Raw genomic sequence first — 17,081 nt, 5'->3', positions numbered from 1 at the left:
GCTATACGTGAAAAGCGCAAAAGCATCACAGGGAGAATCTAGGTGTTCAAAGAATTCCGGCACCTTCAACTAAAACCTGAGCATGGTGTCGTTGCCAGGAAGAGGAGATGGCGGGAACGTACAGCACGCACTGATCACGTCGTGGACCATTTGTAGAAGGGCGAATTACGGAGCTTCCGGTCACGGCTCATCGCGGTGTTACTTTTTAATTGTTTACGTTTAGTATCAACATATGTACAACTTTAAAGCAGAAGTGTGTATTTTCACGCAAGCACTACGAGAACCAAGCTGACAGACGGCATTCTCTCGTTTCAGGCACGGCAGCTACGTGATTTCGCTGACTATCGAATGCAAGAAATTTCTGCCGTACCTCATGGAACGGTAAGTGCTGTCGCCGAACTCGTAGCGTTCGAAGGCAGCAGCTCCAAAAGTCTGTGCGGGTATATAAAGACCACCACAGCAAAAAATTTCAAGGGACGCTGCAGAGAAAATTAAGTGGACATGTATTCGTAAGTTACCCTTTTACCATACGAAAACTCACTCTTAGCGTAATAAGAGGCTTAATAAACAAGAAAAGTCGCAAGAACAAAAAAGAGTGCTCGACGCCCGCTTTCCCGTCCCAACTCCGCGACCTAGATTTTGACGCTGTCTGCTCCGGCCTAGTTAATTTTTTATCACTTAAGATTGACTAGACTGCCTAATGAAGGAGTCAAATACGGAACTTAACAAGCTCCGAAAACATCTGCTGTGCCGTGACTGCCCAAATGAGAAAAAATACAACGAAATCCATGACGTCACACTGAAGTATATGGGCGCTGGGATTTTGGCGCGAAATGTTAAAAGTAGATCTTTGACGTTTATTTATTACTTTATTATTCAACCTCTTTCCACGAAATGAAAGAAAATACAGTTCCAGAAGAATATTGTATGAGACTAAATTACAGCAGTATCTCTCTTTTGTGCACCTCTAACCACTAATAAACATGCTTGTTTATGAGGAAAGCAACAAAACGTAATCAAATTACAAGGGTTAAAACTTATCTGGCGAAGTTGCAGTTCACAGCTGATATTTCTACATAACGTTTTTACAACATTTTGTTCTTTTCCATTCTGGCCCAGATTTGAGAGCCGCGGAGGACGCCTGACGCAGCGCAGAGTGAAGAGCCTGGAAGAGGTTAGTACAGAAGGGGTACGTCTTTGGAATCGGAGGCGCCGAGTCCCATCCTCCTTGGCGTGGTCCGAGCACGGGAGTATGTTATTATTGCGATATCAATTATATGGACAATCCGGGCGCATTTCTCCCGCCGTCGTCGTCGTGACGTTCCGTATAAATCCCAAGGGCGATAACATCGTCGCCGCGCGCCGTATGCTGTATGTGCGAAAGAAAGCGTACGAGGTTGAGCCGACGATGGCGGCTCAATCTCGCGCGCGCAAGGGAGGAAAGCGGGGAGAAAGCGCGCCGTCTTCCGTCGCACGCAAAGCACTGGAGGAGGAGAGACAGGGGCGTGCGCGGGCCCTATCTTGAAAGCGATCTGCGATGGGGACAGTGCGCCGAGTGCTGATAGCTTCGTGTGCGCTGTGGTCTCGCCATTTAGTTCGCGTTCAAGCGAGAGGCAGCACGAAGGTGAATTCGCTCGCTTCTGCCGCCGCGCTTCGTCACTCCAGCGTTTTGGCCGCGAGTTTGTGCAGTCATTGGGTGAGATGTGTTTATGCTTGCTCGTGCGCGAGTGACACCATGCTTGTTGATTTAGTTAGTAAGCGAATATTCACAACTTTATACGACCGATAAAACTACTATCCTTATTCCGTATAGCTGTCTACTAATCTGCTATCGCAGTCGATGCTTCGCCTTTCGGGCGAAAATGCGACTTCAAAAAAATTTTTTGCTGTGCTTCTCGGGAAGTGGATGCACAGAGAGATGAGTTGGTTTATAATTTGGTTCAAGGCGATTAGCATTCTTAGGGTGGCAGTTCACGAACTTTCCGGGGATTATTATTGCGTAGTTGGAAGCGACCCATCGAAGGACGCGGCGGCGCCTTGGTTGTATATGCCGAAAATGCTTGCGTTTTCAAGTTAGCGTGGACAGTCGTTGGAGATGTGGCACAACACCTGCTTGATGGATGCGCATTTTCTTGCAGCTAGCAGGCGAATTTGACGTCATCGTCAACTGCACAGGCTTCGGAGCCGGTGTGCTCGTTCCCGATTCCAAGGTGCATGCCGTCCGAGGCCAGACTATCAGGGTGAGATTTTTCGTGTATGAAGTCACACGCTCATCATTTAGTTCGATTTTCCTCTGAAGCATTCTCTTTAATGTAAAATTTCTTCAGAGGTTATTGAAAAACTCGGCTTTATTATATTTTTTTTGAGTGGACGCGTGCTCTCAATTCCTATTTAGTTGTTTTTTTTTCTTCACTGAGAGTCATGATAATATAGGGCGGCATTCTGAACATTTTAGCCACACTAAAGCGAACGGTCATAAATACATAGTAAAGAGGGGACCGCAGCATTGCGGGTCATGCTGGCCTAAAAATGACATGATCAGGGCGTGTTTTTGCGCACCGTTCCTGATGCGTGAATGTGAAGTTAACCTTACCATAAAATTCAGTGGTAATTTAGCGGAAGAAATGCGTTACTATTACGTCGCACCTCTTTAAGGTCCCGGAACCATGATTAAAACAGCGTTCAACACACTGCAAAGTGTTGGTCAGGCGCTAAATCTATGCTAAATCTAGCATGTTCATTGATGCTTAGACTACCGCTGAAAGCGCACTATGAGATGCGCTGCCTTATACATCAAGAAGAAAAAGGCAAATCAACGCGTACGGTCAACGGCGAAATATTACGCAGTGTGAGATCCAAGAAAAAGCTCTGTATTTCCGGAGCCTATAGGCATACAGATTACGATTAGGAAATTTAGGCCCGTAGTAGCTAATGAGCACAATATAATGCTGTACGGCTTTATTGGCCGCAGTCACAAGCTGCTCGGAAGTTTAGCATTTGTTGAGGACACGCGGTCTGTAAACTTTTGCGGTCGACTGTGCATTCCTGTCCCCTTCTTGCCCCGATGTCGCCATGCATTCCGTCAGTCAACAACACATGGCCCTCTTGTCTGAATTAACTGAATCCATTTTACCCTGCCTACCATCGATTTCTTTTTCTTTTATTGCGTATGAGGTCAGCCAGGAAAGGAAAGTGAAACTTTGAGATGGTGTATGAGACCACCCCTTCTCACCTTGACGTCTTCTGTTGGCTCTAGGTGCACGCCCCTTGGATCAAGCACGTCATCGTCGCAGGTGAAGACTTCCACGTGATACCAAAGTGAGCCATTCAAGTCTGTTGCGCCACGGTACTAGCGCCGACCTGTTGAGAGCGTGGCGCAGCCTCTAACGCAGATGCTTTTTTGCGCACCCACATTTACCGCGTGGACGTTCAGTGGGCTCAACATAAGTATGACTTTGGAATCACATCGTTCATTTCCTTCGCTGGGCCAGCCACCACACGGCGATGTAAAGAACGCTAAGCTGAGACTCGCAACTTCGTTTTGGCGGGAATACGCAGATGCCATTTGCGACTTTTTTTTTGTTTCGCGTCGAACGAAGGTGCTCTACCTCTAAACCCTAGAAAAGTACTGGCAAAATGCTTGCTCTATCCACCACCATCTCTTAGTGAGCCTCGCACATCCTCCTTGCTCGGTAATTACACTGACAACTTGTTTCCGGAGGTGTTGCATTATTTTGTTGTTGTTTTTTCATGATTAACCAACGCCTGGAAACGAAAAAAAAATGCACATCTTGGAATCGATGTGAAGCGATGCTTTCGTGGAGCGATTAATCAAATCGTTATAAATTTGCGCACGTTATTCGTGCGTCTTTGACGTAATGGGAACAGGCGCGCACGCATGCGCCCTCGCACAAACGTGCTACGCGATGTGTCACACGCCGCGATCAGCCCGAATAGCTAGTTGCATTGGCACGGTAAAAGTACACGCCTAATGGTTAGAGCATCGGGTGTGTGTGTGTGTGTGGGGGGGGGGGGGGGGGTTAGATCTCACCATGGGGCCCGTAAATCGACCTTTTTTTTTTACGTATGAGCAATTCGGCCAAACAGCTGCAGCATCTAGCGGCCACGGTCAGGAATTGGGGGGGGGGGGGGCTTCGCAAAGGAAGCTTCGCTTTAACAATAGGTGCTACCCTCACGAAACAGCGAACTAACAACGTCCCGCAGGACGAACGCACGTCTCGCAGAACAAGCCCGCCCACGGAACGAATCAAGCTCATTCTGAGACCCACCATTGAATATAGTTGCGGCTAGTCACGCAGTTGCCTGAGACGGTGAGAGAGTTGCGATTTGGTTGTGACGGATGAATGTGTGAGCAGTTAGGGGGAAAGACAGCCCTGAGAGTTCTGTTGAAAGGGAGCCTGCTGTTGACGACGAGTGTTTTGAGCTGTGGTGCTTGCTAGCCGACCTTCTCGACACGATTCGTAGCGGCAAAACCACGAGGACACTGTGACTGCGCAATGCGTCATCGTGTTCTTTTGCGCTTTCACTTGCGTTGGCCATATGAACCAATAGTAATTGATTAATCGAGCAAGTGCCCCGTGGGAACCGGCGAGGTGCATGCTGGTCTTTGGGAAATGGTAACGTTACCCGTGGATTAAAAAATGCCTCTTCCGGGAGCCGCAACCAGTTGGTGTATTTTTACACGGCTACAAGGTGCTTGCTTTATTCACTCTTTTATTAGGGAATTTTCTCGCTTAAAATAATCTATTGCGTTCGACACATCGAACAGGGTATGGCAGGTTGACACTGTCCGCGCGCGATACATCTAAGACATTCAACTACTGCCCATCTTGTCAAAGTCAATCAATGTTAAAGTACGTACTGATTATACTCATGCCTACGTGTACCCCCCCCCCCCCCCTCCAAACGCAGCATCGACGACGTCATGTTGGGCGGCACCAAGGACGTCGGCAACACGTCGCTTATTCCGGACAGGGACATCGCCAGGAAGATCTGGAACGGCTGCCTGGAATTCGTACCAAGCCTCAAAGTAAGCTTTGCGTTTCTACCGCGAAAAGCGGCAATGCTAGACACTTACCACTGATGTCCTACTAAGCGGATAGTTATATAATCTCATCGAACAGTTCAATATCGTGACATCTAGCACTCGCCATGGTGGGCGAGATCAACCCAGTTTTCTGTAACGACAATTTGACCGTTTCTGTGGGCCGACCTCGAATATAGTGCAGTCTAAAAATGTACGTCGATCCCGAATATTGTAGTCTAAAAATATGCGTATTCCACGCACTGTTGGAATCAGTGCAAACGAAGCTTTGTATATGCGGTTTGCTTTGATTGACGGCAATTAGCGGTGATGTCGGCGGCGAACGTGTAATTTTTTCAGCGTTGAGTGCAATACGAGAGTGGTGAGATGATGATAAACGTTACCTTGTGTGCACCAGTGCTGTTTGTCTGCGTAGTCCACAGAACACACATGGAGACGCGTTTGCTTGAGGCGTCGTTGTGCGTCATTGTTGATAATCTCTGGGGGGTTTGAGCATTATCATTCGCTCACATGACACGTCGCATCGTGACACAAGTGTACAGAAGAAAATTTCCTCAACAACGGCTAGTCAGCAAGAGGACTGCTGTTGCGCGTTCGGCTGCTGGAGAGGAGTGTTCGGACGTTTGACATACGGATGCGGCAGCGCAGATTGGTTCACCACTATGCCTTCCAGCAGAATCGCCAACTCCAAGCGCTCTCTTCAGGCTATGTACGATTGTAATGTTTGCGCTATCACAACCCAGCACACGACCTCCACAGCTCTGCACCTGCATTTTTGTCGCATAGGAACGCACGAACAGCACGTGCCATAAGCACAAACAGTGAAACTCCGCCGCAGCACGCCGGCCGGGATGCGGATGCATAGCCAGGGGCTTTACGGATGCGCAGAGGGGAGCGTCATCTGGGGTTGTTGCAAGAAACTCAGCTACGCGAGCGAGCAAGACCATAGCAGCGCCCGGAAAGTCGGGAGAAGAGAAATTAAAATATGGGCTGGTACCGAAGGTTGTGCAGTGTAAATATTTGTGCTGATCGCGAAGGTTGAGCAGTGTAAACCTGCGGGCCGATCGTGAAGGTAGAGCTCTCCTGTCGAGTATTCGATATGTCAACGCTCATGTCGTTCGTGACTTGGAAGTACCGGGTGCGAGAAAGGCACGCAGAGTAGGTGACAATTATAGTATGGGGAGGAATCTACGCCCCAAAGGGTGTAAACATTTTTTTAGAGTGCATCGCCTCAGTCCGATAAGGGCGGAACTTGATCGGATGAATTTATAAAAGGGATAAATCCACCAGAACGCCCAAAGGAGACCGCACCACGGGACGGCGACGTCACGCCTTCGTCCGGTAGCGCAGTCCGTCGAGCTACCCTGGATATAGAAATATGTTAGTTCCTGCGCCGCGAAAGCTCCTTTACGGCCTGGGAGGGATGATGCATCTGTCGGAGATTAGCAGACGACGAAGACAAAGAATGGATCGTGGGCTGCTGCCTCCACGGCTGGCGCCAAAAAGTGCGCGCACCTTATCATCATCATGTTACTTTGTGTTCGTTTCTCGCCATTAAAGGCTTGGGTGGGTATTTCGCGGTTCGTCTTTTCTGGCGGCGCTACCGATAAGTGGTCGGAGTTCTGCAACATATCCGCAACAGCATCTTTAGGAGCATGAGCAGCGCCGGCGTGCGGCGCCACTCGAGGAAGTTGGAGAGGAGGTTTGTCCGGAATTGAAAATTTTCGAGTCGGCGAAGTCGGTTCGGGAGTAGGGGGCGGACGACGACTGACCCTGTCATTGCCAGGAGCCGCCAGTCTGTATGTCCGGCAAAGTTGAATTTAAAAAAAAAGTTCTTACCACGTGTCGCGACTTACAACAAGAAATCTGCAGTGTAGCTGCCTAATACAGCGACCAACACAGATAGAGGAACTGTGAACGATTAAGGCCTACAAAATATCTGAAACAACGCCAAAAGCATACCCGCCGCGGTAGCTCAGTTGCGCTGCTGAGCACGAGGTTGCGGGATCGAACCCCAGCCGCGGCGGCCGCATTTCGATGGAGGCGAAATGCAAAAACGCCCCTGTGATTCCGTTGTAGTGCACGTTAAAGAATCCCAGGTGGTCAAAATTAATCCAGAGCCCTCCACTACGGCGTGCCTCATAATCAGAACTGGTTTTGGCACGTAAAACCCCAGAAAGAAGAAGAACGACAAAAGCAAAAAAAAAAAAAAAACTTTATGCTTATGGCAATGAAACAGAACGCACACACACAAAAAATAAATGTGCTGTATGCGCCCATAAATATCAGAGCAAAAGTTGGGATTGTTGACTGTCTTGGCTGGGTCAAGTTAGGACACGGGAGTGGTAATATTGTGGGCTACCATAGTTGGGAATGACATCACGAATAACCACTTTTTTAATCCCCCGGAGAAGGTCCCCTGCATGAATACGCCGTTTGAGAACGCCAGGGAGTTTTTAGAACGATCTCTTTTCAATTCTATATCATCTCGGTGTATTTAATTACATGAATGTCGTTGGCAACAGAGTTGCAGTGCGAACGTTGGCGCGAATGACAGACTCCCCGACTACGGACAACATGAATAGCAGAACAATTTACTTTCCGTTGCACGCGTCATCGGGACAATGGAACGTATTTTCTTTCGTATCTAGGTGTCTATACCCAAACGGTCATCATGCAGATAAGGGGGGAGGGGGGAGTATTGCGTAGAAATGAGAAGATACGGCATGATATTCGTGAGAGTACTGCATGGACTTTGAAATGATTGCGCTGACTGGTGTCTTTGCCACTGAGATAGACACAGAGAAATACTTGCCCTATTTTTTTTTTTTTTTTCATTTGTTTAACGCGCAGAATGCCAAGGTCATTGGGCACTACGTGGGACTCCGTCCCGGAAGGAATCCCCTGAGGATCGAGAGAGAAGATTACGCCTTGAATGGCGGTGCTGGAAAGGTAAGCGTCGTGCGCTTAATTACATCGTAGCTGCTTTTGGTAGCGCGACCACCCGAGGACAAAGAAGTGAACTGACCGAATATGCACCGTTTTTACAGATGATGTGAGAGTATGGAGTTGTCGCTCTTTGTTACGATATCATTTATACGAACGCTCAAGACGCATTCGGGGAGTTGGTGCCACCGCCGCCGTGCTGTCATCGTATCGACGCGCGGCCCACGGGCGGAGGGTTAGAAGGTCTCCAGTGACGCACAGTGCATCTGGCTCCAAAAGTGACGAAGCCAAGCTGGCGAACTGTCACGTTCCGCTCAATCGGTCCTGCCTAAGCCAGGGCACCATTCCAGGTCTCAGGGCTGGCATGAGCGTTGTGCCTGTTTACATTAGCGTGCCTGCTAAGCGGCTCTGTGCATGCCACACCGTGGTGCGCACACGGTCTGAGCGGAACAGACAGTAAAGTTCAAGTTAAATGCATCCAATCCTCTCATTTGGCGCTGACAAACGCCAACGGTTTTCGTTCATCTCATCCCGTGCACCACCGAGGCGCGGCGCCTGCAACGCCATTTGCGGCGCCGCAGTGAACTAGAATGGTTCTAGCACGGCCGCCTGGATCGGCGCGCGCGGCGGGGTTGCTCCGGCCGTCCCATTCGGACGGAGAGGGTGTAATTGCGGAAAGGGGCGTGGCCGCTGCTGTCGCCGCACCGCGGCGCGCGCCTCCCACCCCTCAACTCCCTTGCTACGGCTGCGCGCGAGACGATTTGCGCTATAATGAAAATATCGCTTTATACAAAACCGCGAGAAGTTGTGCCGAACAAAAAGGCACACAAGAGAACCGATGTCCATTGACGCTATTTTTTTTCTCCTTTGCACTCCAGCCTCTGTGAGGATGATGCTGCCCGACACGCGTACACTCGTAAGCCAAAGTTTTGCGCGAAAATCATTTTCGCGCGCTCAAGCGCAGCATGCCAATGGAAAGCCTGCACGCGAGAGAAGGCATTCGAGCTCTATCTGCTTGAAGGAATGCCAGCTGACTGACGAGGCAACCAAGATTTTTTTTTTTTTTTTTGCGCAAATCCGCAGCCCGCAAACTTTTGTTTATGACTTGCATGTTCCCCAGCTTGACCAATTGACTGTCAAAATACGCCGTGGAAAGCAAGAGATATGACTCGGTGCTTTTAAATGGAGAGCTGAAGTCGCGGCAGTCTTGCATGTGTACATGCGAATGCGCTGTTTATTGTGTTAAATAAGCGTGTAATAAGCGAACTCATCGCGCGTCTTCCTGCACGAAGTATCAAGCTGCTTACCTGAGTCGACAGCCACGGACAGACATTTTTCAGCAACTTTCTGAGCCATTAGTAAATAATTGAATGCCATGTTTGTATTCATTGCAAAATTACCAGCATAACACATTCACAATACCTACAATTTATTTACGATAGCAAACACACAGCGCTTGTGCACTCGCAGTACTCCTTCAAACGCGGAGAACTTTTCGGCTCAGTGGCTTACTCATTAGTTTTTTGCGGTAAGCCGCTGTGTCCGTAACGACTCCGCCAATATTTGAGAGTAGGGGCTTTATAAATTTGCTTGCAATTCATGAAGAAATCGCTGATGCATGCTTTTCGTTTGCCTGGCAAGCAAAAAGAGGGCAGCTCTCTAAGCGAGGACAAATTAAAGCTCCACTGCTCCAGTTTTCTCCACTGTAAATGCGTGCAAACTTAGACCAAGCTTTTTCTTGGTGCTCGAGTTGCAGCACGGCACGCAGCAGTACGGCATGTTTTTGGAAAATACAGTAAATTACACGCAGAATTTCAGGCGAGATTATAAAAACAAATCACTTGCTTCAATTCAACGTGGTACAACAATGTGAAATGCATATGAAAGCATATATGCTAGTTACACAGGGCCTTCAGCAGCAACATTTCCAAGTAACATATAGTAGTTCGAGGCTTGAACGAAAAGCCGCTTCAGCACCACTGATGTATCGTGGGAACTTCACAATGTAAAAGCGACGCGCATGCAAGGGCCCCGAATAATTAATTCGGCCGGTACATCAGGCTGGAGAAAATGTACTGCAAATTATTATTACCACCGTGATTTCTGTATATGAAGACTTCTGTGAACACAGCGCTCGACCCGAGAACGTAGCCATACAGTGACCACGATGATGAAATACGTTTCTTTTTGAAGGGCAAAGCGAGCGCAAGAAAAGAATGACGAGAGTGGTCAGGGGAAGCGCTTCGGCACAGTGGCAACTCACTCGCCAGAATACGTCTCAAGGCGCATGCAATGCGCCACACGAAGTCGCGTGAACACCCTGCCTAAGCGTTAGCTGCATCTTATGCTACAAAGAAACACCCTCGCTGTGTAAAGCCGGCCTAAGAATCTATCACCACGTGCCTTGATTGTCGTGCAGTTTCTTGCAACTGTCAGTCCACTTTGGGCCAACAATCAACCTATCTTCACCACGTGCACGATGTCAAATGCGCATCTCTCCAAGCATCTCCACGGCCGCGACGCCGTCAGCAGAGGGGTGGGAGCACAGCGCCGCCCCACGGCGCGCGGGGCAACTTCCTCAATTACATGTTTTCAATGGGGCGCGCGTCGAATGGGACGGCCGTAGCAACCCCGCCGCGCGCGCCGATCCAGGCGGCCGTGGTTCTAGTGTCCTCTAGCGGCGCTCGTCATGACGCCAGCGTTTTGAGACTCCTTCGGCGCAACGGTAAACCTTTATGTAGCCTTCAGTACTTCGCCTTCGGGTGGAACTGACAAGAGGTTTGCCATATAATCCTGTTTTGACCATGTTCGCTTACTTCTTGGCAATCTCGCGTTTGCCAGGTCTTCCTGCACTAAATATTTCGTTACCGCTAGAAATGTGTTCATTTTCGGTACATGTTTTAGCATTTTCGTTCAAGACGTGATAGTTGCGACGCGTGCTGCGATACACAAATTATAGCCTGATCACTGGTGTTTTAAATAGATGTGTAATAGTGATAATTGCTCGTACAATGTTTAAAAATTCTTATGTCAAACTTCAAAGAAGCACCTCAAGGAACACGAACGAAAGCAGTAATAATTTGCTATGTTTAGCTTAAGTATCTAGAGTAAAACAAATTCAAATATACACAATATGTACCTGGTTCTTATTTCCCAATTTTTGTAAGTCAGATCACGTAAAAATAGTGTAGCCCATGCTACGCGGGAAAGAAATAGCTTCACAACTGTGAAAACGGGTAAAGTGCCATTGCATAGGGAAAACTTCTTTTGACTGATTACAGCAGGCAGCTGTTATTTTTCTTGTTTCTTTTGCTGCATTTTTTAGGCTCACGAGCAACGGTTGACAGGTCAGGGAGAATGCAGAAGCCTCCTCACTCTTGATTATTGCTTTCGATGAGCTTTTCTGTGCCAGCAAGTTGGTCTAGTGTGCGTTGAACTGGCGCTGGAGCCTCCACAGGCTTTGTTCAGTTGCTGTATATGCTTTTACAATAATGTGGAGTATTGCTCAACATTACACAGTAACGAATAAGGGCACAGATGGCATTCAAAATGTAAGATGTTAGACAACTAATCAAGCTTCGGTTGAAGGTCGGTCTGGAATCGACTGCGTGCTCTTGTATAAGTGAGAACCCCAGACGACGGAAGGGTCGCTCGTAATAATTTGTACATACGCTGTCGAAGCACTGATGGTTAAAAGCTAGCCACGGTGGGTGAAACAAAGTTGCACTTGATGTTAGTCGAACACAATTATCGAAATAACACGCACTCATGAGCATCTACTGGTTTTTGGGACGTCGTTAAAAAAGCGTATACGTCGGATAGGAAAATCGACAACCCGAGAGAAGCTTCTGTGTCTTCACTGGTGCTGTCATTTAAAGATCGCGTTGCCGAGCCGATCAAAGCGCAAGCTTTGCGTCTTTTTATTGAAGAAGTGCTTGGAGCACTGGAGGGTCGTTTCGACGGTACCTCCAGTCAAATTTCAATCTCCTCAATATGCTGAAAATTGTCAAATCTAAAAAATAGTTCAAGTTCAGGCGCCATTTCAGATGGTGCATGATGCTAGTAGCAGAAGAATTCCAACGGAAATGTTTAATAATGCGTAGAAAAAAATGTCGATCAAAATGATCGATTTCTATAGGCGAGGTAACGAAAGACTTGAGCGTTTGGTAATAAAATATTCAGGCGTGACCACAGCACAGGTCCTGTCAGTTCATTACTTTCTCCTCGTGTTGTCATACATCGAAGGGATCTGTGAATCCCATCACCTACGTATCTGTTGCTTTGCATGTATATTACAATGTATCTACTGGCGTCCGAAGTTAGTTGCACTGCTGGTCGCGTGCACGGCCGCGACTGATTGGTCGATGGAACGTGCTCAGCGGCTCGAAGCTATTTCTGAAGCCAAGTGGCAGTCTAACGCATCTATATTACAACAAAGGAGACAGTTACAACCGTTTTCGTCCAGCGACGGTGAAAGCCACCGCCAACGTGCTCGATATCAAATGTCAATTATGGAACAGACGGCAGTGTAGCTTGCGTCGTAGTCCAGAATTAGATAAATACACAGGATAAGAGGCAGAGTGAATATGTCAAGCGAGAAGCTCAAAAGAGACCCCTGGAGCGAGCAGTGAAGAAACTTGTAAACCGCTTACAAAAGTTTATAGCTGCAAAATGTGAAGCCTCGAAATAATCGCATCGTTTAAACATTTAGTATGCGCAATGAATTGTCTTGTTGCCAAGCAATAGTTTTTACATACACAGCGAATACTTGTGAAAATTTACCCTCTCTTTATTTGTTTGACCCGTGCAAAAACCAGCTTGTTTATTCTTTATTATGGTGGGATGCATTTGCTCATGGGATCTTTACAGAATCATAGGCATCCGAAACCGCTGGTAAATTTGGGCCATCGCATAGGAAGCCGTGGCTTCCTCTGCGCGCTGGTTTTAAATTCACCGGCCTGCGGACCAAGTCAGCGAACAATTACGCTTCCATACTGAACGCGAAAAGCAATGTATAGCTGCGAAAGCGCAAGTGACGCTACACATTTTCTGCTTTCGACAAATGCCACCAGTGGCAGCTGCAGTGTTTTGTGATGCGAACGTTTAGCGTTCCGGGATATGCAATTTTAAAGTTGTGTTCTGCCTGACGATTGCATTATCGGTAGTGATAAAAGTGGTTGGGACGTTCTTTTGAATATCATTGCCCCATTTTTGGGGGATCTCCTCCGTTACTGTCTTCTATCTGCTCACGAACACAGCTACTTTTCTATGGGATATAGCATGCCCAAGGCACAAGCGTGTAGAGAAGACGATCCAGCTTAATAATGTTGGCGGTACTCCAAACAGCCGACTGATCAATTTTTTGGTTAACAAATCAGTCAGATGATTTATCGATCTTTATATTATTCCACCGAGATTAGTCAACAACAGGACATTTGAGTGATCGGTTGGTTAGTACGACGTATCGAGTGAGAGTGGGCTATAGAGTCACCAAGACTCACCGAGTCATTCAACAATATTTTGCCCCGGAGTTGCCCCTGACAGGACTTGATTTCTAGACGTGGTGGTTCAGAGAGAGATAAAAAGAAAACGAGAAAGACAGGGAATTTAACCTGAACTGAATATCCGGTTTGCTAACCTAGATTGGGTAATGCGGAGGTAGAATGATAAAAATTAGAAACAGATAGTAGGGACAAACGATCACACCTGATAACGATAAACGCACGCTATCACAGCACAGGGTCATGTGCAGCACGACGAACAGTAATTCAGACAATAGCCATTTGTGCCGGTCTGTTGTACTTAAAAGATGTAGCAGGGCGTTTGTTGCCCTCTGCTGAGATGGCTTGCGAGGTCGGCATTCTCAAATGTTTTGCTGTAGTAATAGTTTGCTCTGATAATTCCAATGCGAATAGCCAAAAGCCACGTGGTTCAGATATTTTAAAAAACGCACTAGCGTGAACTCAATGAAGGAGGAAAACACAAGTTCGGGACGGGCGCCTTGTTGTGTTAGAAACGGTACCAAGTTTACCAACAAGAACTGTCCTTTTTTCTCTCTCTCGCCTCACCAAAGGTTCCGGTGATTCACAACTATGGCCATGGAGGCTCGGGCATCACCATCGCGTGGGGATGCGCAGGTGACGTCGTTCGTCTGGTGCGGGACTCGATCCACGAGCGCTCATCTGGCAGGTGTGAGACAAGAGCGAAATTGTGAAAGGCCGCTCAAGACGATGGCCCACTACAAGCGGCGGCTTGGTATTCGTCGAAGTCGTCAGGTCACGCATGAAGGTCGAATAATCAATGCAGAAAAGCATTAAGACGATCCAGACTGCATAATTGATCTTCTGTAACAATAAACGAATCACTTTCACACATAGCCAAAGTCTGCAATAACAGAAAACAATATATATATAAACCTTTATTTTCTGAAACGGTACTCCGAGTCAGGACCCGGTTCACCCTAGGTGGGAAGATTCTTGAGTCCAGGAACCCTGTGGCTTGGGCTTCCTCCTTGGCCCGGGCGACAAAACTGCGTTGGTCGTCCAGGTCATCAGAGGAAAGCTTCTCCTCGCACGTTTCAGTGGTGGTATTGAAGTGCGCTGAGTTGGCGTGCTCTTCTTCAGCCTCTATGGGGCGGCCTTGTTAATTAAAATTCAATATCAAATCGTGTTATTACGTTGTTTAGAAGGCTGAAGTTAATTGGTAACTTACGTAAATTTTCTCCTTACGACGTTTGCGCAGTGGATAAGCTCTTTCTCATGCTAGCAGGCGGAACATCAATTTACACTACTGAAGGTGTCTTTAGTTGCGTATAACGCACACCCCAATACCCACAGAAACAGGGAGTTCTCTTTTTTAAGACAACAATGGCAAGAGTTACAGTATTATACAGCGATTATTCGTTAAAAACTTATACAGACTGGCTCTCGTGCTCTTCGGCATAAGCTCGGTGAACCATCTCGTGGTATTTTTGTAAGCGCTCTCACTTTATTAATTTCCCCCATTCAGCTAAACAGTCATCCTCTTTCTGCGGAGAGGGCCCTTGGACCCTGGCCGTGCTCAGAAAAACAGACACGCTGTCACAGCTCTTCATAATTTTCTAACAGATCGCGACGATATGCCGTCATTTAAAAGATAATTTGTTGTGAATGTGCTATCATAAACGTGTACAACGTTTATGTGAACTTGTGCTACATGTAAGTGCTTTTTAATTCACTGTGGCCTTTTGATTTTGTTGCCTTCTCAAAAGATTGACGCTGCCTTTGTAACGCTCGCTGCGAGGGAACGCTTGAATGTTGCCGATACAGCGCGCTTTATATTGTTTAGCAGACTGCACCATAGTAAAGTGTCACTCTATTAATCGGAAGGCATTATACGTCCCATGCGGCAGAAAAGTCGGCGTTGTCCGCAACGATTAGCAGGAAAAATCATCATCAGCCTGGATTAAGGTGAATTAAAGTGAATTATGGTGGAATAAGGTGGATTAAGGTAAATTAAGGTGGAATAACGTTGATTAAGGTGGGTTAAATTGGATTAAGGTAGATTAACGTTGATTAAAGTGGAATAAGGTGCATAAAAGGGGATTAAGGTGGAATAAAGTAGCTTAGGGTGGATTAAGCTTGGTACAAATTAGAGCAAGTGGATTAAAATGAATTAGGATACAGTTTTATTTAGGGTGATAACTTAGAGAAGTCATCATTCTTTCGCATTCAAATCACGTAAGGATGTCACATAAGTGAACACCAATTTTTTGCGCTATTCTTGCTTCCTTTCTTTTTCCTTCTTATTTTGTTCATTTCGTGCCTTTCTTAATGGCTGGAGTCTTTCATTATTCGGATAGTGAGCTTTTCGTTGGTCTATTTTCACACATATCATCATTTGACAAACACCACCAGATGCCGCATCACTCTCGTTCTGATGCGGTGGTAGTGACGTTATTTCAAACATGAGATACGTTGTTTTATCGCCTCCAAGGATGCTGGTTGTGACCCATGGTGACCTTAGTGAACAACACTACACGATAATGTTCTGTGTGCCGCCTAGAAAAACGGTCACAGAAACTTATGCTGATTTGACTCGTGCATTTGGTGAAGACCCGTGGCGTAGCCAGGAATTTATTTTAGGGGAGGGGGGCACGCAATTGACCTGGAAATTGCGATTCACCTCGCCTTTCTAGCGCGACGAATTTTCATATCTGTGCAAAACCAAAAATCAGACGCTTTTGAGCGCATGGAGCCGCGCCCTCAAAAAGGGCGTGGCTCCATGCTGGTTCTGAACTAAAGTGGGGTTTTAATAACGCTATATAGCGTCATACTGTGGACTGATAAATTGGAATATTGGAGAATAAATAAAATACTAGAGGTAATAAAACATATTTGTTCCAAGGCACTCGTACCTTTTCTTACTTGTATCAGCTCGTTGGCAGAAGTCATGGTGAAAACGGCATCGATCAGCATGTTCCCGGAGCAATACGATGACGTCCTGGGAACGCTTGAAGCGAGGTTGCTACAACACCTGACTGCGCTAATTCGACTGTTCCCTGTTGTTTTATACGGTGGTACCTGATCCTAAAAAACCTTTAAAAAATCACCGGCGATTACTATACTCCCTAAAACTAAATTTGAGCGCAGCTCTGTACGTGTTTTCATTTAGTGGTGTATTGACTGGCGTGGACAATCTGTCTCGTGCGGCACGTTACAAACGGAGCGAAGGGTGGCGCACTGCCTCGCTAATCTGGAGATCACGAGTGCGAGAGCTTATGTGACGCGTGGGTGCGGTTCACAGCCGCCGCCGACAGCCCTCCCAGACTACGCCCGCTACACTGGCGCCATCTCGTAGCCATCGTCGCCGCACTACGCTTTTCTTCTCACCCTTTCGCCATACCCGTCTCCTCCGCTTTCCGCCTCATGGTTCCGCTGCACCCTCCTCTTCGCTTTCCTCCACGCCTCTTTCATTCCCCGCGGCGCTCCGTTTTCGCTCTTTCAACCTCCGCTGCGCTCGTTCGCTAGGTTACGCCGCGGGACAACTCGAGACAGAACAGAGACAGGTGTCGGTAGGAGGCTGCCGCACC

General features: G+C 47.4%; 1 protein-coding gene across 2 annotated transcripts in view; it reads left to right on the top strand.

Moving 5' to 3' along the window:
* The window catches only part of LOC119466345 (D-amino-acid oxidase), a 43,175-nt gene extending 28,788 nt beyond the window's left edge, over positions 1-14,387 (top strand). For both annotated transcript variants that reach the window (XM_049657288.1, XM_037726852.2), the window contains exons 5-11: positions 316-381; positions 1,120-1,174; positions 2,139-2,240; positions 3,257-3,318; positions 4,933-5,050; positions 7,919-8,017; positions 14,085-14,387. In XM_049657288.1, coding sequence (XP_049513245.1) covers positions 316-381; positions 1,120-1,174; positions 2,139-2,240; positions 3,257-3,318; positions 4,933-5,050; positions 7,919-8,017; positions 14,085-14,225 — 643 coding nt within the window. In that variant the 3' untranslated portion in view covers positions 14,226-14,387. The remainder of the gene's footprint in view (positions 1-315; positions 382-1,119; positions 1,175-2,138; positions 2,241-3,256; positions 3,319-4,932; positions 5,051-7,918; positions 8,018-14,084) is intronic.
* Positions 14,388-17,081: the final 2,694 nt, after the last annotated feature.

Source organism: Dermacentor silvarum, chromosome 10 (assembly GCF_013339745.2).
Source record: "Dermacentor silvarum isolate Dsil-2018 chromosome 10, BIME_Dsil_1.4, whole genome shotgun sequence".
In the NCBI taxonomy this organism is placed as follows: Eukaryota; Metazoa; Arthropoda; class Arachnida; order Ixodida; family Ixodidae; genus Dermacentor; species Dermacentor silvarum.
This window is presented reverse-complemented; position numbering and strand designations above follow the sequence as displayed.